The following is a 22160-nucleotide window of genomic DNA, read 5'->3' as shown; positions in this document are numbered from 1 at the left end:
TGTTGGGGAAACAGGCAGAAAGAGGGAGTGACAATACTTGAAAAATGTCCAGAGTTGGAAAGGAAAAGCAAACAATAAAGTTGTTATTTTCACTGTTTTTTTTCCCAAATAAAAATTTTAAAAAGAGAGAGTCTTGACTGGAAATGGAAACTACTGCTACCACTACTAATAATGACGATTCAACTTGGATTACAAAGATGGAGGAACTGTATAACTCAGCGTGTGCAAACAGATCCCTTGAGTTAATTCTCTGTGTTGTGTGGGAGAAGGGCCTCCCTTTGGCCTGTCCTGAGTCTCTTGGGCAAAACGTTCATTGTATGACCCCATGTCCTAATAATGATGGGAGATTCAGGGGAGGAGGAACCCCCCCCTCAATAATGTTATAGCCCACTGTCATGGCCTGTCAGTCATCTGCCTTTTTGTTAAACTGAACAACCCCCAAACACTTCTGCTTTTCTTCTCACACACAGGTGTGGTGGGGCTGGGATACAGCCCTTGTTGCTGTGTCAGTGCAGCCTTTGCCAACCAGGTGCCCTCCAGACGTTTTGGACCACAGCTCCTATCAGCCCCCAGCCAGCTCAGCTGTGATCCAAACATCTGGAGTGGATCAGGTTGGGAAAGGTTGTGTTATTAGACAGCCCGAACAAGTACACAAATGATATAGATGGTGATAAGGCAAGCAGGCTATCGAAAGTGGGTTAGCGCCCTGATTATGCAACTGACATTTTGCTTCAGAGAAGCCCAGGTGGAACTCAGAGTCCTAATTCATGGGGGAAAGTTGCGAACTCTGAACTCGGAATCTACACTACTGCATTGGTGAGATCAGGCAGCCCCCCCCCCAGCTCAGCTCAGCTCTCTGTCAGTCTCTTATGAATAGTCATAGAGACTTGTTTATTTCTGGTGGGTGGGATTCATGGATCCCTGGAGAGATACCTATGAGGGATACGTTGCATCGTTATGGCACCCCGGGATAAAGCCGCTTGCTCTGTTTTAAGGGGGCCTCTGACCCAGGGCCTGTCTGTTATCAGTGCGCTTGCATGATTAGCTGGATAATGAGGGAGGAGGAGAAATAATCACACAAATGTAACAAGAAATAATTTATAGTGGTCTTTGCCACTGACAAATTAACAAGGCTTATTAGTGAGGTCAGGTAGATTTTCATCATATCGCATAGCAATAAACACTTATGGCACCCTTCGCCAAACGGGTACCCTCCAGATGTCTGGGGCTACAACTCCCATCAGCCTCAGCATCACACAGCTGTAATGGCTGAGGGCTGATGGGAGTTGTGGTCCAAAACATCTGCAAGGTGCACTGCCAGGTAGGCAAAGGCTAGCTTATAGTCATCAGTGGAACTGATGAATAATTAAGCGAGGGAGCTCAGATTCAGAACAATTAAAACAATTGCCAAATAAAAGGTACAAGTTAAGTACAGGATTTTGCTCTATTACATAGCAATAAATCAATTCAATTTATAGCAGACACTGCTGCTGATAAATTAGAGGGCGGGGAAAGGAATAAGGAGGTAATTAACAAAGTGGGGTAATTAAGTAGGGGAAATGCAACTACAGCATGTTATCCTATTGCATGGCAATACATGAAGAATTCATAGTGAGCCTTGCCACTGATAAATTAGAAATGGGCATGGAAAGGGTCAAGGGCGGGACGGAAAGTAAGGTACGGAAGAGGCGTTAGAACTGAAACAAATTGTGCATGTGTGCGTACGTGCAATTCTAGAATCTGCTGGCGCAAATTTAAATGTATTTTCTGCAAAATTGAACTGCGTTGCAACATTCCCAATGTAATGGATGCTGTTAGAGTCTAGAAGATTCGGGGGCGGTGGGGGAGAGAGGTGATTCTGAACATTTCTGAAACTTCATGCTTCGGATTTAGGTTTTTTAACATTTTGGCACATTTCCAAGGTGTACAAAGTTCATTTCAGGAGTGAGAGGGACCCGTCCTAAGTCTTTGTCGGTCAGAAGTTGTTATCGATATTCCAGACGTCCCCGCTCAGGGCGTTGGCTGCCCCTTGCAGGGTCCATGTGACGAGGGCCAGCTGCCTGCGGAAGAGGACTTCGTCAAAGCTCTCGGGGGCCTCCCGCAAGAGGCTGACGTGCTCTAGCAGGGCCTTGAGCGTGTGGGGCCCCCGGCCATGCAAGATGTGCCGAAATGGGGTCTCTGTGACCGCTACATACTGAGAGAGGAAGTAGAATTCTACCTGGGGCAGAGAAGGAGAGCCATGAGCAGAGCACAGACAGCCAAAGTCAACAGCGCTGTACCCCAAATCAAGCACGTGGGGGGGGGAAGGAGCTGGTGGATCTGTGATATTTAGGGGAGCTTTGCACACCACAGAGGAGGAAGCAGAGCACAGACGCTCCGCCTGTCAGAGGTTGCTCCCTTTAATTCCAGATCAATGTGTCCAGAATAACTAAAACCCTCTTGGTCTGCACTTGCACTAACAAGGCTCTGAGGGCGAAGCCTGCACAGACAGCAGAACATGCCTGGACATCTCCTTCCCATTCAGCCCCCCCCCACACACCCACTGCAAGTGGAAAAGGGAAGCATTAAGTGGGCAATTGCTCTGGAGAGCCATTTTCAGCCTGAGGGCCACACTGAAGGTGTGGGGGGTGGCAGGGTCAGAGGCAAAAGGGAGGCACAGCAGTAAAGGTCATTTCTTCACACAAACACACCTCTGTCCATAGGCCAGCAAGAGGCGTTATGAGAGTTCAAGGACTCATTCCAACCAGTCAAAAAAAATTCAAGGAGGAGCCTGTGAGCGGTGTGGCCTGGAGAGTCACAAGGGCCAGAGAGAGATCTGGAGGGCCACATTTGGCCCCTGGCCTCATGGTTTCTCTTCCCTGCTCTAGGTCAATAGTTCTGGGGCATACACACACTCAGATAACATTCATGTGTAAAATCTGTGCTATTTTTTGGGGGGGCAGATAAGGACAAAGACTGGCATGTGCTCCCTGTGCCCCCCTGAATCCGCTGTTTCTCCTCACCCGCATAATGCGCACATTATACATTCGCAAGAGCCTCTCATTATGTTCCTCGGAGCTGTAGATGTCCTTGCGCAGCTTGTCCGCTGCCCGCGTGTAATCGCCTCTGGCCGAGTACATCCACTGGAGGGTCAGCCCGTGGCTCTTGAGAGGGGGGAAGGAGAGAACGCGAGACGGCAGGGCTGAGGAAGCTTAAGCCCCCGGGAAGAACGGGAGGTGCTAGCCCAGGGCTTCTTTTGTGATGGTACTGATTGGTACCATCCCCTCTTTTTTTTTTTTTGCATCCCATGGGAGCCATTTTGTGCTGGCACCCACGGCACATTCGATTTTATACAGTACTGGTTCTAGTGCAGGGTTTTGAGACAAGGGTGAAGGCAGGGAGGCTTGCAGGCCACACAACCCACCCCAAACAACAGGCCAAGGGTGGGTGGGCCAGAAGGTGTACGGGGGGGGGGGGTTGAGGAACAAGAACTTCCATAACGAAGGTCTAGCGTTCAAGGCTGCAATTGCACATTTAAGCTGCTAGATGGTGCTGTTTCACGTTTGGAAGATCAGGTGTGATCCCCACAGACCCTGGTGGGGCTGCTGGCCAGGTGGTGATTCAAATGGCTGCTAGGGAGAAGGGGGGGAAGATAGAGGAACGCAGGAAGCCACCTTATGCTGCGTGACACCCCTGATCCGTCATCTAGCTCAGTATTGTCTGCTCTGACTGGCAGCAGTACTCCAGGGTTTCCGCAAGGAGCTTTTCTCAGCCCAACCTGGGGATGCCAATTGAATCTGTGACCTTCTGCATGCAAAGCAAGTTCTCCACCACTGAGCTTTGGCCCTTCCTGAAGTCTCTGAGAAGGTATGCCAGGATGGAAAGGGGGGTGCACAAGGGGGTCTCAAGGGGGTCAGTGGTGGAAGTGCATTTATCTGGGTCCACTTTCCATCTTCTCTATGTCCTGCAAGGCGCAGCTAGGAGTGTGTGAAAATACGATCTGGTGGAGCTCTTGTTAAGGAAGCCAAATTCATTAGCTACTACATATTTTGGAAAGTTGTCTGTCTGTTCACTATGCATTTGGGCACCTCTTAAGATATTGTAACCAGATTTTGCATGATGACTCCTACACAGGTTTTTGGATACAACTGGGCACCATTTTGAATCAAGACGGTGGACTGAACCTTTTTGGTTCCTTGGCATTCCTGAGCAATAGCAGGTACAAGGCTGCTAGTATTGTAATATATTACTGCTGTAGACCTCTAGGAATCTCCACAGGGTCTCCCTCCCCGTCCTCAGGCAAATTTCAGTCGCTTACCTTCAGCTGTGCGGCGTAGTCATTGAAGCGAGCAATGTGTTGCAAGAGGACATCCCCGTAGCACCAGTAGTCAAGGGGAAGGAGGTCATCATGAGTCAGCTTGATCAACAGGTGACCCACAACTTCAGCCACAGTCTTCGCCACTGCGGGAAGGCGCCCGTAGAGAGCCCGGTTAAGGTTATCATAGGTGTCCGCCATAGTGTTGAGGAACGGGTAGCAGCGAGAGTCCTGCGGGCAGAGAGTCAGGTCAGAGGATGTTGGTTAAACACAAGGACATGGGAGGAGGCTGAGGGACATGGGAGCCGCCTCCCATTGAGTCAGACCACTGCTCTGTCTAGCTCAGTATTGGCTACACTGACTGGCAGTGACTCTCCAGGATTCTGGACAGGGAGTCTCTCCCAGCTATACCTTGGAATGCTGGCACAACGGTGGTGGTTGAATTGAACCTGGGATCTTCTGCACGCTTTGCCACCGAGCTGCAGCCCTTCCCCAAAGCTCCAGGAAGTCTAAAACTGGACGAACAGGTGGCTGGTCCAACATGTTATCTTTTCGGCGCCTATTAAAGACCTTCCTCGTTCAACAAGCCTGTTGAGACCTTACCCCAGTCTGCATCTGTGTTGGAATTGCTTTTTAATATGTTTTTAACCCTTAAAAAAAATCTTTTTTTTAAGATGTCTTTAAAGCTTTTTTAAAAAGTGTTTTTAAAGTTGCTTTGTTTTAATGTATTTTAAGGTCTGTTTTTATGACGCTTTAAAGTGTTTTTAGTGCTTTTGTTTGCCACCCTGGGCTCCTGCTGGGAGGAAGGGCGGGATATGAATCAAATGATAAATAAAATAAATAAGAAGAATTTTGTTCTGCACTATCTTGCCTCCTTTTTCAAAGGGCTCTTCCACATGGCCTTTTTATTATGCATGACAAATCGGGACATCCGGTTTTCAATACCTACAAAAGTTCCGGGACGGACATACTGCTTCGCTTCCGGTCAGTGCATGTCACAGGATCTTAGGATCACAGGAAACTGCCTTATACCAAGTCAGACCATCTAGCTCAGTATTGTCTACACTGACTGGCAGCAGCTCCCAGAGTTTCAGGCAGGAGCCTCTCCCAGCCCTCCCTGGAGATACCATCAGGGGCTGAACCCTCTGCAGGCCCAGCCCTGCTCTGCCACTGAGCGAGGGCCCCTTTCCTGGTTATGTCTCATAGCTTCTTGCCAAAATCCTGTAACTTTTCATACCACAAATGTTCCGACTGAGGGGTTTTTTTTGGTCCCACTTCTGTTGTGTTATAGCATGAGGGAGCCCCTCCAGATGGTAATCATGAGGTACCACTGGAGAAGCATAGCAGGACGACAAATAAAGTGGGGCAATGTGTGGACAGTCCAGCATAAATCCACCACAAATGCACCATTGCTGTGTCAGTGACACATTGCAGGATGCTTGCTGCCAAGAAACAGCCATCTGGAGGAGCCCTTAGAAATCCAGAGAGCTCACAAACGCGGCACATTTACAAGAGTGAAGTCACGCTGGTAATTTGTTTCAGCGCCGCAGGGGAGAGGCAATGGGGGAGATGAGGATTTTGTGGCAAGACATTCCAGTTCCCCCATAGTCCATGTTTCCTACCCTGATGGATGCTGAACTAAGAATCACAGAATCATAGAATAGTAGAGTTTGAAGAGGCCTATAAGGCCATCAAGACCAGCCCCCTGCTCAATGCGGAAAGGGAAGGGAAGGGGCTCTCACCTCTGCGAAGGAGAATTCCACAGCAGGGACGCCCCCAAAGGAGGTGAAAGCGAAGGCACTGCTGTCCATGGGAAGGGGGCGGATTCTGACATAAAGGGGAGATTTAAGAAACAAAGGTGTTAAAACTATAAAACAGAGGGGAGGGGAAATAAGGGGAGAGATATTGTGTGGGAATGTTGTCCCTCTTTGTGCTGTATGGTACATTTATTCCCATCTCCTTTAAGGCAGCCATCTTTTTGACAGCCATGTTGCTACTCCATTTGCAGCATGACTCATACAAAGTCAAAACCCAACAGTTTCTGGTGCGGTGGTGGGTCTGGTTATTCTGTATACGTTCAGAGGTGCTTTTTTGGTTTAACATTATTTTCTAGGTTCTAGAATCAGCACTGGAGATGGATTTCAGGGCTTAGCGCTGGCTCAACTAGGAGGAAGAAAAGAAGGGCAGTTGGAGGGTTAAAAGGAAGGGGATCGGAGAGAGGAGGTCAAAAGCACGAAGAATAGGAAGGGGAAGTGAAAGGCCAAGACTCGGAGCTCTTACACCTCAGTCTCCCAGCGTTGACCCTGCTCTGTCACTTGGTCGAAGATGCTCTGCCCACTGCGGCTAGGGCTGTCAACCTGCAGGAAAGAGATGGAGGGTAAATGCTGACCTTTGACCTGAAGCCAAAGCATCAAACCTCTCCCCTGAACCCGTAGCCCAGAGAATTAACTAAAGCTTGAATGGCCATCTCTACACTGTAACAATGCCTAGTTCCTATCTCTGTTCAGAGAACCCAGGAGTTCTGGCTTCCCACCGCATCCCAGGCACCTCTGGACTCATCCATCTTGACCCCCTGCCCTCCTGCTGCTATAATCTTTCTGTACCACCCTATTCCCCTCCCAGGGAAACCCCGCAGGCTCCCTGCCTCACTGCTTCTTCCCCAGGAGTCCTAGAGGGGGCTCAGCTCACCTGCCTGATGATGCTTTCAATGAGGCCGACAAGGGCAGGGCTGGTCTTGGCGAAGAATTTGTCATCTCCTGGAGAGAGCAGAGTAGCACTCAGTGCAAGTGTCAAGGTTCTAGTCCCCACTTCTCTGCCCCGTTTTCTCCTCCCACATCTCCTGCCCCCACACCTCTCTCTTGCAAAAGGCCAGCTCCTCTTGGCTCCCCTTGGAAGGGTTTGCGGCTCAGTGGCAGAGCCCTACTTTGCATGCAGAAGGTCCCAGGTTCCACGGCATCTCCCAGTGGGGCTGGGAATGCCCCTTGCCTGAAACCATGAAGAGCTGCTGCCAGTCCGTGTCTGCAGTACTGCACTAGATGGACACCAGTGGACTGACTCAGCAGAAGGTAGTTTCCGATGCACCTCTCTGGCTCCTCCATTTCTCTCTGCCATCTAGTTTTGGGTTTTGGGTGGAGCAGAAGCCCTTCTCTCTGTGTTACCTCATTCCTTCCCTCTCCCCCACCACTGGAAACTGGGAGCTGGGAGAAAGTGGTTTTCTCTCTTGCTGTGTACACGCCCTACATTTAAAGCTGATTTTATGCCTTCTACGTTAAACTTTACCTTTGTAGTCCCTTTAGTACCAATCCCTATATATATGTATATATGTGTTTATATATATATATATATATATACACATACATATATTGTATTCTATGTATTTTAATTGTATTTTTGTATTTTAATTTATTTGAATGTTGTGATTTTACTGTTTACAATTTTATTATGCACATGTTTGATTTTATTTTTGTAAGCCGCCCTGAGTGCCCTATAGGGTAGAAGGGTGGGATAGAAATATCTCAAATAAATAAATAAAGTGCTTCCCCCACCCCATACGCATCACGAAAGAAACCTGGGAACTCAGTTTTCCCCCTCATAAAGCTAAAGTTCCCAGCACCCTTCAGAACTGAAGACAAGCCTGCCGGTTCAGACCAAGTGAGGCCCATGGAGGGGTCTGCCAGATCAGAGTGGCTGGACAACCAGCCAGATGGGCGACTAATAAATTAAATAAATAAATAAATAAATAAATAATATATCATGCCCCATTGGGAAGAGGCCCACAGGCAGGACCTGCTGGCAACAGAGCTCTCCCCCTGCCTGTGGGTTCCAGCAACTGGTATTCAGAAGCTGCTTCTGACCCTGAAGGCCAAGCCATCATGGCCACTGAGAGCCTCTTCCCCTCCACTGATTTGTCTAATCCTCTTTAAAAGCCCTCCAAGTTGGTGCCCCCTGTGGGAGTGAATCCCAGAGTTTGATTCTGCCCTGCAGGAAAAAGTAACACACTGCAGTCCCCAGGATCTTTTGTTTTTTGGGGGGGGGTCCTTGAAACGTCTGGTGTGTGTGCATCCTCTGTCTGAAGGTCTGATCCTGTCTTTCAATATTTCTCAACAGACACGAGCTGCTTCTGTATCTCCAGTCAAATGTCTGAAGCTGGCCAGTGGCAGGACATTGCCACAAGGATGGGGACCTGCAGGCCTAGGGTCTGAATGCGGCCCTTTGTGCCTCTCTAGTTGGTCCTCAGGACTCTCCCTAGCCAGTGCCTCTTCCCCAGGCAACACCCCCTCACTGGGCCTGCCTTGCACCTGCCTGGGATGCTTTTGCCTCCATGTGTCTTTGAACTGCGATGGGGCCTCTTGTCTGCCCAGGTGAAGGATGGAGAGATGGAGAAAAGCCAGACTTCCTCCTGGCTGGAATATGTCCACTGCTCCACCCACTTTGCCTCTGGCCCTGCCCACCACAAGCATATGGCCCCTGGCAGGTTCTGTATGGGGAATGTGGCCCTTGGGCTGAAAAGAGTTCTCCTCTTTCCCAACCCCCGCACCATGCATTATTGCAGGAGGCTGCCTCACTCCTCCCTGGGTCACTGGACTCCAGTTCCCAGCAGCCCCAGCAGCCAGGTTTCAGGGATGATAGGAGCTGTAGGAGACCAGCAGCATCTGGAGGGCACCAGGTTGTGGGAGGCCGCTCTAGACCCCTCTTGTCCCTCAGCGAATGCAGGAGTCCTGACTCCACATCTATGCTGCTCAAAAAGATGGAACCCTTCCTAAATCCCCCTCCGGGACTTGCACTGTGGGCCCACCAACTCTTCCCTACTCACCCAGAACGACATTGTCTAGGCTGACATAAGCAGCAGCCTTCAGATGCAGCATAGTGAGATACCCCTGGAAAGAAAGGAGAGGGGATTTAAGGGAGGGGGAAGCCAGGAGGCAGGCCAAGAAGACCCTCCACCCCAAGTAGGGGAGGGCGCACTTGTCAGTTTGGCGTCCTCTCCCTTTCTTCTTTTTCCACTTTTCCCCATCAGTTTACGGCTTTCTTTTTAAGTCATCTTGCAAATTCACCAGCATTTGGGTGCAAATTTCGTCTGCATGCCGTTTTGCCTCACACACACATTTTTGCAAAGCAATGTTCCCTAAGGTATGTTGTTTTCACTAGCAGAGTCATTGATAGGCACATTGATAGGCACATTTCTGAACACATTACTTGACTGGAGAACTGCGAATTTCAGAAAGTGGCTGTGTTTCAGTTCACAGATGGTTTCAAAAAGTGTGAATTAGGTATGCTCACATTTAAATGGGATCTGAATCAAAATTCTCCCCGTCATAACCAAAAGAGGGGGAGGGGGCTTCTGAGCAGGGAAGCCAGGCAGAATCCCCCTGCCAGCATCGCTGGTGTGGTTCAGGGTTCCAGCCAGGATTCTTCCCTTTGTTCAGCCCATCAACATTTCTGCTCAGCCCTGACCCTCATCCTTCTTCCATAAGGGGGAGGGATCTTGATTGCGACACCAGAGCCCTCCTCTGAACTGGGAGCAGGAGCAGGGACTCACCCTTGTTAGCTCCACAGAACAGCTGAGAGAGGAGGAGAGAGGCTCGGCAGGAGAATCTTTAATTATTTATTATTATTATTATTATTATTTCTCCAAGTGGGTTACAACGTGAAAAACAAAAAACAAATGTATCACATTATGAAAACGAAACCATAACACAACAACCCCAATTCCCATGCAGCCACAAGAAGCTTGGGCAGCATACAGATCACAGGCAACATCATCTCCGTCTATCAAATGCCTGGGGGAAAGGGGAACTCTTTTCATGGCACCAAAAAGATGTCAAGGAAGGCACCAGGCGGACCTCGCTGGGGACAGCATTCCACAGAGGGGAGCCACAACTGAAAGGCCCTCTCCCTTGACTGAATTTGTGGGCCCCTACTCTGGCCATGTTCCCTCCCAGAGTTCCCATTTCAAACCATGCCCCCTAAACACCCCCAGGTGCCTGGGGGCCCTTTTCTCTTTGAAATGTCCAGCTCATCACACATCTTGCTCACCTCAAGCCACTCAGTGGAGCCCACACTGCCAAAATCACCAGCATCCCAACTCGCAAACAGCAAACTTCTTCGTAGTTGGAATCCTAAGTTGGTGGAAGGGGAAGAGAGATGGGGCTTGAACGAAAGTGGCACTGCTGCTTCCAAAACATTAAAGCCATAACATCCAGGTTCCTTGTCCATCTCTCTCTCTCTCTCTCTCTCTCTCTCTCTCTCACACACACACACACACACACACACACTCTCACAATTGTGTATTTACTATCATCCCTTTAAGGCAGCCATCACTGATATTCCACTTCCGTTATGTTTTTTGTAGTTCAGCTGTGGTCAAAACAAAGGCTTGCCATTTCAATCTATCCCTTTGTCCCCCGTCCTGTCAGCCACGTGGAGTGAGCCCTCTTACTACACAACTCAGCTGTGCCTCCCCTCCCCCCTCCCCCTTACCATTTCGCACCATGGCTGCAAATGTCCGGGCTAGTTCCAGCAAGATGGCTGTGCCCACTCCGGAACGGGCAGCTCCTGGTCCCAGAGAATCCCGTTGGGCCCCCACAATGAGATAATGATCTAAGGGGTGGGAATAATCCATGGTTGCTAACATGGAAAGAAACCCTTCCTTTGCATCAACTCCACAGATCATGCAGTTCCCCCTCCCGCTTCCCAAATACTGTATCTATCGTATTGTGTGTTGCGATCTTTATCGGATTGCTCTCTTTACTGTATTAAGTTTTGCTTGGTATGCTTTTGTACTGTTATCTTTATTCTGTATATGTTTTTGAGATATATTTTTTATAAGTCGCTTTGAGTTTCATTTTGGAAAAAAGCAACTAATAAATATCATAAATAAATAAACATCTAATTTCAGAAAACGCAGGACTTTTGACCACCCATCGCACCCAGGAGACCCTTCCCCAAGTCCCATCTACCTACCTGGCTCAAATCTACCCTCGATGCACCCAAAGATGTTGCTGATCATCACGGACTGTTTTTGGTTCTGAACTCCCAGCTGTAACTGAAAACCGGGAACCCCAGAGCCAAAGTGGTACTGCACATTAGGGAGGCGCCCCTTCCAGGCCAGTGGGGCAGTGGGGCCCGTCAGCTGCCTGAAAGGAGGAGAAGAAGAGGCCGTGGGGATCAGCAGATGATCTTTTAAGAAAGGCCAGGAGAGACCAGCGCGCTGTGCCCCACAGGACCTTAGGCTTATTCCAGAGATGCTGGGTGTCTGTCTAGGCTTCCTTGGTTTGTCCTCCTGTTCTTCTAACCCAGAGGTGCGGGATCTTTTTCCGCGTGAAGGCGCATCCCCTTCTGGGGGCCAGTGGCAGGTGGGTGCCAGATGCACAAAAGCAGGCAAAGCAACGGATGTGGCTGTCTTGCCTTTGCACAGTTCCAAATGTATCTCCACCCCCAACTCACACCGCCCCTCCAACCGCCCTCCAGCCAGGCAAGAGCCCCTGTGGAGGATGCCAAAGGGAGTTCGTGCAGGGCAGGGGGATGGCCCAGGAAGAGTCCTGGGGGCCAGACTGGGGGGCCACATTCAGCTCCCGGGCCTGACGTCCTCCCAGCCCTGTTCTGACCCATTTCCCAAACCCCATGCCCCAAGGGAACCCCCCCTCCACTCATCTAACTCACTTGAGCAGGTGGGCGGCCACATTGGCGCTGATGGGCTGTGCAGGGATGGAGGGGAGCCCTGAGGATTGTATTGGAGGAAACTGGGTGTGGTTGAAGGAAGGGAAGCCCGGGCTGTAGGGGTCTCCAGCTCCCATGTGGACCTGCAAGCGTGAAAGGGGAAAGAGAGAGTACCCTTAGCCATGACAGCTCCATGGAGCCTCCATGTCCAGAAGCAGTCTGCCTCTGAAAGAGGCAATGGGAGAGGGCTACTGCTGTCATGGCCTGGAGGTGTCTGGCTGGCCACTGTGGAAGAGGATGCTGGACCAGGGGCCCCCAGCTTTGCTCTGATCCAGCCAGCCGGGCTCTCCCTATGCAAGCACACAGCCCGGCTTTCTCCCACGATCCCAGCACAGCCCCTACTCACATGCCCGTAAATGCTCGTGTTTGGGGACAGCCCCAGTTTGCGGGGATCTTGTGGGACGTCAGCAGGATCTGGGTAAATGAGAACACCTTTGGCTTGCGAGGCCTCTGCGTTAGCCACCTGGGACAAAGAGAGCTCAGGAGTTCCAGAACACTGGGTGCCTCTTCGACTGAACCTGCAACATCCCTCTCCCCACAAAGAAGCCACATGCTCTGACTCAGAGCTTGGCAAAGTTACTTTTTTGAACTACAACTCCCATCAGCCCAATCCAGTGGCCATGCTGGCTGCGGCTGATAGGAGATTAAAAAAGTAACTCTTCCAAGCTCTGTTCTGACTTTCAGCCCCTGCTGTTCTAATGCACTTCTCCCAATGGCGTTATTATTTCCTTTCCCTTTAAGGCAGCCATCTTTTTTGACAGGCATGTTAATATTGTGGGCACTGTTTCTGAGCTCAGCCATGCTGCCACCTGGTGGCGAGAGGCAACATTACAGTCCATTATATCCATCACTCACGCCTTCCTTTCCTCCCAATCCAACCAAACTACATCATTCACTTCCTTAAGGGCCATTGAAACCTGTTCCCCCAATCTGCAGTCACCTTGAATCTAGAAGACATTTTTCTCACCCAAAGAAATCTTGCATTTTTGTTACCACCGCATTTACACTCATTAGCCTGAATCAGTGGGGCTATCCCTGTGGCCCTTAAGATGCTGCTGGGCAAGCACTCCCTTCATCCCTGGTGATGACGATGATGAGCCAGTGTGGCGCAGTGGTTAAGGTGTTGGACTACGACCTGGGAGACCAGGGTTCGAATCCCAACATAGTCATGAAGCTCACTGGGTGACCTTGGGCCAGTCGCTGCCTCTCAGCCCCAGAGGAAGGCAATGGTGAACCCCCTCTGAATACCACTTACCAGGAAAACCCTATTCATAGGGTCGCCATAAGTTGGAAACGACTTGAAGGCAGTCCATTTCCATTTTCATAGGGTAACATTCAGTGCTAGTCCTACTTAGAGTAGACCCACTGAAATTAATAGACATGACTAACTTTGATTCACTCATTTCAACATGTCTCCTCTGAGTAGAACTTAGCTGAATACAGCCCACAGATCACTTCACAGCAGAAAACCATCAAAGCAGCATGCAAGATAAAAGCGGAATAAGAAACCCAAACACAAGCTGTAAAAACAATAAAATCAATTCAACAAACTCAAAAAAACAATATAATCACCCACACAAATCCTTCCAATTTCCAAAAACATCACAACAATTTCATCAGATATGACTGATATTCCAACATAACCATTAATGACAGGGCTACACCTCAGGGAAAGCCTTCCTAAACAAAAATGTCTAGACATCATCAGCCTAGGCGCTCGGACTGCTGGGAGTTGTAGTCCAAGAATATCTGGAGGACAGCCACAGATGCTCCCCACCCCTGGCTGGCTGAAATCCTTTCATGGAAGGTTTCACTTGGGAGTCCAGCCTCACCTTCTCAGCGTAGCTGATTTCCCCAATGCGCACAATGATGAGGTGGCCCCGGGGGTTCACGCCGTGCTGCTTCAACACTGCAAAGTCCTCTCTGCGCCCATAGTTGGCAAAGACCAGTCCTCCCTATAGGACAGACAGTGGGGTGGAAGGCTCAGAAAGGCAGGCAGATTTCAGAAATGGGGAAAAGCCAGTCGTCCCCAGACACTTGAGAGGGGACAGAAAGGTAACACATAAATCATGACCTCTCACTTTGACATCTGCCTCAATGCCATTTTGGCACCAGGTAAAGGGCTTCCAGCTCTTTTGTTTGCTATTTGCTTTTATGCTACTTTTAAAAATATGTTTTTGCTATTGGCCTGTTTTATTCTATTTGTATTTTTTTTTGTTCTGAGAACTTAATTAGAGCATCTATTTAAAATAAATAATAAGTAAATAAATTTGTGCTTTTAATGTTCTTCCCCTTTAAAAGCACCCATCTTTTTTAACTGGCAAATTAAAATTCAGGGTCATTAGTGTTGGATGTAACTAGGTCCCCATCTAGTGGCCAGAGGTAGAATTACAACAATCTATCTCCCTGTCCTTCTGTCTCTCCTGGGCAGAGAAGGAATGCCGCGGACTTTAAGCTCATTACCGTGACTGTACCGGAAGCACTGTAGGGACAGTAGACCTCTGGGTCCTCCAGAGGCAACTTCTCCAGCACAATGCCACTGGTGTCCACTCGGTGTAGAAAATTGGGGTGTAGCCTGAAGGAGCAGGACAGAAGGTGCTGAAAGACACTGAGACCCACGCCAAAACAACCTCTTCCCAGTGCCTGCCCCCCTCCAGGTCCTCCACTGACCGGTCGGGGCGTTGCAGCCCTACATAATGGCTGTCGGTCCAGCTGTGGTCCAGGCCAAATGAGTTGAAGGCACTGAGGACATGGCGGGAGAGAGTGTCCAGGCGAGGTGAGCCGGGCGGGTGGGGGGACTCACTCATTTTTCTGTGCAAGGAGTGGGAGAGACAGACAGACAGACACACTGAAACAGGTAATCACGAAAGGGTGCAGCTATCACAAAGGGAGGAGGGGTGTCTGTGTGCAAACTGAGGAATCCTACCCTTCAGAGGGTGAATGCTGTCTCTTACTAATCTCACCCAAGGTTCCTCCTGACAACTTCCCGTCACCCGTCCTACCCTTTGCAGCAACCCAGGAGCCAGCAGCGACCCATTTGCAATGAAATTCGGGAACTATCGAAAGCATCAGATAAGGAGAGAGATGTGACTAGAGATAGGGGAGAAATTCAATTCAGGTCAATTTAAAGCCAAAGTTATCACATTTGCACTTTCTGAAACAATATGTGAACCAAAACACAGCTATCCTTTGAAATTTGCATTTATCTGAATTTTGCAATGCAGCTCTCTCCAAATAAGCAACGTTTGCAAATATGCATATATTAGGGAGAAAGTGGGCATAAAAATAAATATATTGGTGAAAATAACATACCAAAATGCATTATATTAGAATATATTATTATTATTATTTATTAGATTTATATCCCGCCCTTTCTCCCAGTAGGAGCCAGGGCGGTAAACAAAAAGCACTAAAAACACTTTAACACATCATAAAAACAGACTTTAGAACATATTAAAACAAAACCAGCATTAAAAAATATAAAAACAAAACATCTTTAAAAACATTTTTAAAAAGCTTTAACAACATCTATTTTTTAAGAAAGGGTTAAAAACATATTAAAAAGTAATTCCAACACAGACACAGACTAGCTCTACTTAAAAGGCTTGTTGAACGAGGAAGGTCTTCAGTAGGTGCTGGAAAGATAACAGAGATGGTGCCTGTCTAATATTTAAGGGGAGGGAATTCCAAAGGGTCAGTGCCACCACACTAAGGGTCCATTTCCTATGTTGTGCGGAACAGACCTTCTGATAAGATGGCATCTGCAGGTGGCCCTCATCTGCAGAAAGCAGTGATCGACGGGGTATATAAGGGGTAAGATGGTCTTTCAGGTATCCTGGTCCCAAGCTGTACAGGGCTTTGTACACCAAAACTAGAACCTTGAACTTGGCCTGGTAGCAAACAGGCAGCCAGTGCAATTCTTTCAGGAGCAGGGTGACATGTTGGCCATACGCTGCCCCAGTGAGTCTCATCACCGCATTTTGCACCAGCCGCAGCTTCCGGACCAGCTTCAAGGGTAGCCCCACATAGAGCGCATTATAGTAATCCAGTCTGGAGGTTATCAGTGCGTGGACAACAGTGGTCAGGCTATCCCAATCCAGAAATGGCCACAGCTGTCTTAATAGCCGAAGCTGGTAAAAGGCACTTCTAGCCACTGAGATCACCTGAGCCTCCAAGATGGATCCAGGAGCACCCACAGACCTGCTCTTTCAGAGGGAGTGTGAACCCATCCAAAGCAGGCAACTGACCAATTATCCAAACTTGAGCACCACCAATCCATCTTCCTAGGATTCAGGGTCAGTTTATTGGCCCTTATCCAGCCCACCACCGAGTCCAGGCAGCGGTCCAGGGCTTGCAGGGTCTCTCCCGATTCAGATGTTACGGAGAAACAGAGCTCGGTATTACCAGCGTACTGCTGACACCTCACCCCAAATCTCCTGATGACCACTCCCAAGGGCTTCATGTATCCAGGTGGGGAAAGCTGGGTCAGATGAACTCCTCCCAGCTCACCCATTCAGGTCTTGATAAAGCACACAAAACTGGCACCTTCATCCATGATCAAATCATGGATGAGTGTGGTCTTATTGTGTACTGGTCTGGCGTTAAACATCAACACACACAAGCCATTGGGCACAGCATATGAGCAACGAGGAACCCATCCATGAGAGGAGTGGGAGCGAGGAACAAGGCACAGATAGCCTTGCCCTTGCTTTCTATGGCAGTTCACCACCTCCCTATGGCCATACCTCCCTCTCCCATGATCAAAGAAATTGGGGTGGCATCACCCATGTCCCTCCTTACTATGACTCCTCCCAAACACTTGATATGGACCCAACAAGAGCCCACCAACAAAACCTACCTGTGCCAATTATCCAAATAGGCCTCTGCGAGAATTGGGAACAGCCAGACCCACTCAATATTTTTCACACAGGGCACATCTACTTCCCCCCATCTCACACCCAGGGAGGGCCAGCCTTCTGCCAGTTGCAGATGCTCACTCTGAAGGCATCTGGCGACTTTCTCCTATCATTCAGTTCACTGCACAGGGTCTCCCCCTGCGCAGGAACTACACATGCGCCATATACCCTCTCTATAAAAATAGAAGGGGGTAGTGCCCTTGCCCTTGGGACTCCCTAAGCCGAGACCCAAAGGGCAAGCCCCTTTGGTGTCACCCCTTTGGTGGCGACCCCACCAGCAGCAGACCCGCTGCCCAAGGGCAGCTGGGCTTTTGTGCCCCCTGACTCAACCAGGAGTTGATGCAAGAGGCTGCAAGGTTGACTGCAGCCTCTCTCTGGAGTCAGGGTTAAGCAGGAGGTCCCAGTCCGTGAAACACTTACTAGGGACTTCAGCTGTCTCAAGAGTCAGCAATCCAGAGAAGTGAGCAAGTAAGCACCAGTTGCTCAGATACTCACTCTGAGGGCAGGTCTTCTCCAGTCCCCCTAGTGCTGCAGCTGTATTTGCTTGCAAAAACATGTACATTAGTCAAAACTGCATACAAAAATGTGTTTAGTAGGAGAAATTCTTACTAAAATGCTGGAGAATTTTCATGAGGGCTTTTTTTTAAAAAAAAACCCTGCAAATTGCTGCAGAAATATAGGCAACCAAATTTTAGACTGGAAAAATGAGAGAATCGAAATGGACAGATCTTTCCATCCCTAGGGGTGACCCATCACGGACATGATCCATGAGGAAATTCTCCTGCACTGCCCCCTTGAAAAAATTGGGGCATTGCACAATCTTGCAGTGCCCCTGTTCCCACTGGAACGTACCCCGTGCTTATTTGTGGGACATTCCCCTGTGCACCCTCTGCAAGACACCCTGCAGTCCTGTGCCCTGACACCCCACCCCATTTGTCCCAGGCCCTTTCCACAAATGGAAGCGGGGGGAGAAGGTCACCTGATGGTCTTCTCAATCTTCTCCTCATTGAGGTACTTCTGAAACATCTCCCGCAAGTCAGCCCAGTACATGCGAGCCGCTCTCTGGCCGTCCTCTGCCTCGTGTGCATTTTCATCATTGGCTATTGCCAGGAAGTCTCCACAGACTGGACAAGAAGACCCCCGGGACGAGACGTACCCCAGGAGGAAAGCTGAGAAGACCAAAGAGCAGGGTTTAAAATGGCCTGCGTTTAGACCAGAGGGCAGGGTCACGAGGCAAAGGGTAGGGTGATGAGGCAATGGGGCCTTGAGCTCCGGTCCTGCTTGTGGGCTTCCCATAAAGGGCATCTGGCTGGCCACTGTGAGAACAGGATGCAGGACTGGATGGGCCACTGGCCTGACCCAGCAGGGTCTTCTTAGGTTCCTATGGGGTCTCAAGGCTGTGAGTGGCTGCGTGGACCCAAATTTAAACCTGGAAGGTTTGGCTAGAGATTCAAAGGGAGGGATACCTGGAGGCCCTGACTGACTGTTGTTAAATGAGTGTGTCTAAATTCCCTTCGAAATTAATCCAAGCCAGCAGCAGATCTTGTGGCTGTGAGTTCCACGCACTGTGAGTTCCACGTGCTGTGCCAAGATGTCCTTCCTCTCATCTGTCTTGAATCTCCCACCCTTCAGCTTCAGCGGACAACCCCCGCTGGGATCTACTATTATGACAGAGGGAGAAGAGAGCGCTCTTGCGCTCCGGTCCTGCTTTTGGGCTTCCCATTTGGGGCAACTGGTTGGCCACTGTGAGAGCAGGAGGCTGGACTAGAGGGGCCCCCTTTGGCCTGGCCCAACAGCCGGGCTCTTCTTATGTTCCTCATAATAACCCCAGGGAGCACAGAGCCTGCGATGAGCCCTGGGGTTGTGTCTGTCCAGACATGAGGAAGGGTTCAGATGTGACTCCCCTCACCTGCCACGAAGACAAGGAGTCCCACCAGCGCCAGGTACACCACAGCCTTCCCAGGAGCCTTCCACGGGCATTGTGCCACTGCCTCCCACTTCTCGTTGCCACTGGCAGCCACGGGCCCCTGGGCCTCCACAACCTTCATCTGCAGCCCCTCTGCTTCCAGCTCTCCATCGCCCTCGGCCATGTTGCGGTAGATGGTGTAGGATCGCCGAGCCGGCTTCTTGTTCCTCTGGGGTGGGATGGAGCATGGGGGAGGGGGGGGAGAGAGCAGGGAGGGACGTCCAGTCAGTAAAGGGGGCTGGCGGCATGTGGGGCAGGACTGAGGGCGCATCCCCAGGACCAGCGGGTTGTCGCTGGCATTTCAGCCCCTGCCTTACCATGTTCTGCAGCTGGGATCTCCAAAAATCCATGTGGCCCTTCGGTCCCACACAGTCCTTGCTCTGCAGAGAAGGACAAACAGCAAACTCCTGCGAGTGTGAAATAAGGTTCCCCGCAGCCCTCCCGCTGTTTATCAGGGTGATCCCCTGCCGTGACATTCCCCCCTCCCCCCCACCTGCTCTTTTGCAGACGTGACTGCCCAGGCATTATTATCAAGGACTCTGCCTTGGGGGCTGTTATCAGGCAGCCCAGGCAGGCAGCCCACCCAGCACTGACGTTGGCCTAACGGACCCATCTTCCCTCCCTTCTCTGTCCACACATTTCCTCCTGCACTGTCAGCGCCAGCGTCAACTTCATTTAGTTTTTGGGTGGAAGGTTTTTCCCTGGTCATTTCAAAAAGCCCTCCATGGGGGTAATGATCGCCAATGATGGGCTAAGCCTGCTCACATTGGAGATGATAATCCCTGGATGGATGTGGGATATGCCCAGGGGGGCCTGTTCCTTCCCCGGGGAACGTTTATTTCATTAAAACATTTTCTATGCCCCTCTGCTGTGCCGTTCAGAATTTGTGCCGTCAATTAGGAGTCAGTATAAAACAAGAACAAAGAAACAAACGGTTGCGCTCCCCCCACTACATTCTTAAAACATGCACAAGATTAAAACGCCATAAACAGAAACACTTTAGCCAGGCCTCCACAGCAGCCTTTGCCAAAGTGGTGCTCTCCAACTACCTTGGACTACAATTCCCATTTGTTTAAAAGTTTGTGTCCCATTTTTTGCCATCCAAGTCTCAAAGTAGCTTACATGTACATGTACTGCCTTCAAGTCGATTCTGACTTATGGCGACCCTCTGAATAGGGTTTTTATGAGGCTGGGAGGCAGCTACTGGCCCAAGGTCACCCAGTGCACTTCATGGCTATGTGGGGATTCGAACCCTGGTCTCCCAGGTTGCAGTATGATTAAAAAACGTACCATGTACAAAATTTAAAACATACCACCAAAGAAAAGAAATCTAAGAAATTTAAAATTTAAGAATGGCAAAAAATTAACACACACACACACACGGCAGAGAAGCATTCAGGCTGCAAAGGCCTCCTGAAATAAAATTGTTTTAATTAGGTGCCTGAAACTCAGCAGAGACGGAGCCTGTCTGACTTCTAGTGGGAGGGAGTTCCACAGCATTGGGCCCACAACACTGAAAGCACGACGTCTCCTTGTCATCAGCTGGGGCTGCTGGGAGATGTGGTCCAAGACACCTGGGAGGCACCAGGTTGGTGAAGGCTGCCCTAGATGAAAACAGGGTTTTTCTGGCCATCTCTTTCTGCAGCCTTTGCCAACATTTGTTTTAATGTATTTTAAGGTCTGTTTCTATGATGTTTTAAAGTGTTTTTACTGCTTTTGTTTGCCGCCCTGGGCTCCTGCCGGGAGGAAGGTCAGGAGAGAAATTAATTAATGGGAGTTGTAGTCCAAAACACCTGGAGGGCACCAGGCTGGGGAAGGCTGCAATAGGGAATGTGGGTGGCAGGGTGACATTGGGTGACAGCCATGCCCAAGGGTGCCCCAAAGCGATCCCCTGACGTGTCACTTCGTTGAGATCCTGGCGTTTAACCCTTTCTCCTTGCAAACAGCAGTCGTAACTGCAGACCTCCCGAGGACCGAGCCGCCATCTACTCCAAAGACCTCCCTCACCTTCCATCCATCCACCCCCTGCCCCCAAAGACTCACCACTTCTTGGGGATAGCCGGCTTTGCAGAGACAGTGTTGGATTCTTGTCTAGCCCTTCTCGCTTTCCCTCTACCCTCTGGGTCGCTCCTCCCTCCCTCCCTCCCTCTGTCCCTTGCAGGCCACACTTCCAGGTCACTCAACCCTGCCCCAGAGAAGAGAGTCCAGGTGACTTTTAGCTATAGGTGCTATGGGGCAGGGAGGACTGTGTGTGTGTGTGTGTGTGTAGTTGTCCCCCTGCTCCAGCAGCCCCATTCCCTGACCCCCCGTCCCTACTTTTGCCTTTGTGAATGTCTTTATCAACACTTCATTACATTCATAAAGGGCGTATTACAAATAAGGAGCTCAGATCAAATAGTTTGTTGTTGTTATGTGCCTCCAAGTCGACTACGACTTATGGCGACCCTCTGAATCAGTGACCTCCAAGAGCATCTGTCATGAACCACCCTGTTCAGATCTTGTAAGTTCAGGTCTGTGGCTTCCTTTATGGAATCAGTCTATCTCTTGTTTGGCCTTCCTCTTCTTCTACTCCCTTCTGTTTTTCCAAGCATTATTGTGTTTTCTAGTGAATCATGTCTTCTCATGATGTGTCCAAAGTATGATAACCTCAGTTGCATCATTTTAGCTTCTAGTGACAGTTCTGGTTTAATTTGTTCTAACACCCAATTATTTGTCTTTTTCGCAGTCCATGGTATGTGCAAAGCTCTCCTCCAGATCAAATAATAGCTTTTTGTTTTTGTGCCTGGCTAGCCCATTCTTTGGCGTTCAGAACCGCTTCCAGGTCTAAAGAAGTTCAATCTGTGCCTTGCTCTGAGAGGGGTGCCACTTTGGCCCATATGTGCGCACATTTTATTTATTTATTTATTACATTTATTTACCGCCCCATAGCCGAAGCTCTCTGGGCTGTTTACAGCAATTAAAAACATTAAAAACAAATATACAAATTTTAAAACACACAAAAAAATTAAAAACACAATTTTAAAAAATTTAAAACAATGTTGTTGTCCAGTTTATATCCCGCCCTTCCCCCCCACAAGGAGCCCAGGGCGGCATGCCTGCGTGGGAACCTGAAGATGCCATATCTTGCGCGCGAGCAACACGCAACTTGAGTGGCTGGCAAGAGACTTGCGGTGGGCTGCCTCCGGTGGGTGCTCTCAGCCATATTGCAGAGCCAGTCTGGGCTTCTGTGGGTGGGTGGAGTGGGCAGGGGGTTGGGTCATGTTGG

General features: G+C 49.7%; 1 protein-coding gene across 3 annotated transcripts; it reads right to left on the bottom strand.

The window, feature by feature from the left end:
• Window positions 1-1084: 1084 nt before the first annotated feature.
• TFR2 (transferrin receptor 2) lies at window positions 1085-21029 on the bottom strand. 3 transcript variants are annotated; one of them, XM_061589276.1, is made up of 19 exons: window positions 20939-21029; window positions 19213-19275; window positions 18839-19064; window positions 17909-18098; window positions 14684-14824; window positions 14477-14588; window positions 13846-13968; window positions 12360-12476; window positions 11957-12096; window positions 11258-11430; window positions 10775-10894; window positions 10331-10413; window positions 9108-9171; window positions 6983-7050; window positions 6575-6651; window positions 6037-6121; window positions 4298-4525; window positions 3003-3143; window positions 1085-2218 (listed from the first exon to the last, which is right to left on the bottom strand). In XM_061589276.1, the coding sequence occupies exons 2-19, from the start codon at window positions 19243-19245 to the stop codon at window positions 1976-1978; spliced, it is 2364 nt and encodes a 787-aa protein (XP_061445260.1). In that variant the 5' UTR covers window positions 19246-19275; window positions 20939-21029; the 3' UTR covers window positions 1085-1975. The 3 variants fall into 3 exon arrangements, with proteins under 3 accessions (XP_061445260.1, XP_061445262.1, XP_061445261.1); XM_061589277.1 differs by having other exon boundaries at window positions 2100-2214; XM_061589278.1 differs by lacking the exons at window positions 17909-18098; window positions 18839-19064; window positions 19213-19275; window positions 20939-21029 and adding an exon at window positions 15016-15083.
• Between the last annotated feature and the right edge of the window lie 1131 nt (window positions 21030-22160).

Source organism: Rhineura floridana, chromosome 11 (genome assembly GCF_030035675.1).
Source record: "Rhineura floridana isolate rRhiFlo1 chromosome 11, rRhiFlo1.hap2, whole genome shotgun sequence".
Taxonomy (NCBI): domain Eukaryota; kingdom Metazoa; phylum Chordata; class Lepidosauria; order Squamata; family Rhineuridae; genus Rhineura; species Rhineura floridana.
The sequence above is the reverse complement of the archived record's forward strand: the minus strand, read 5'-3'. Positions and strand labels throughout refer to the sequence as shown.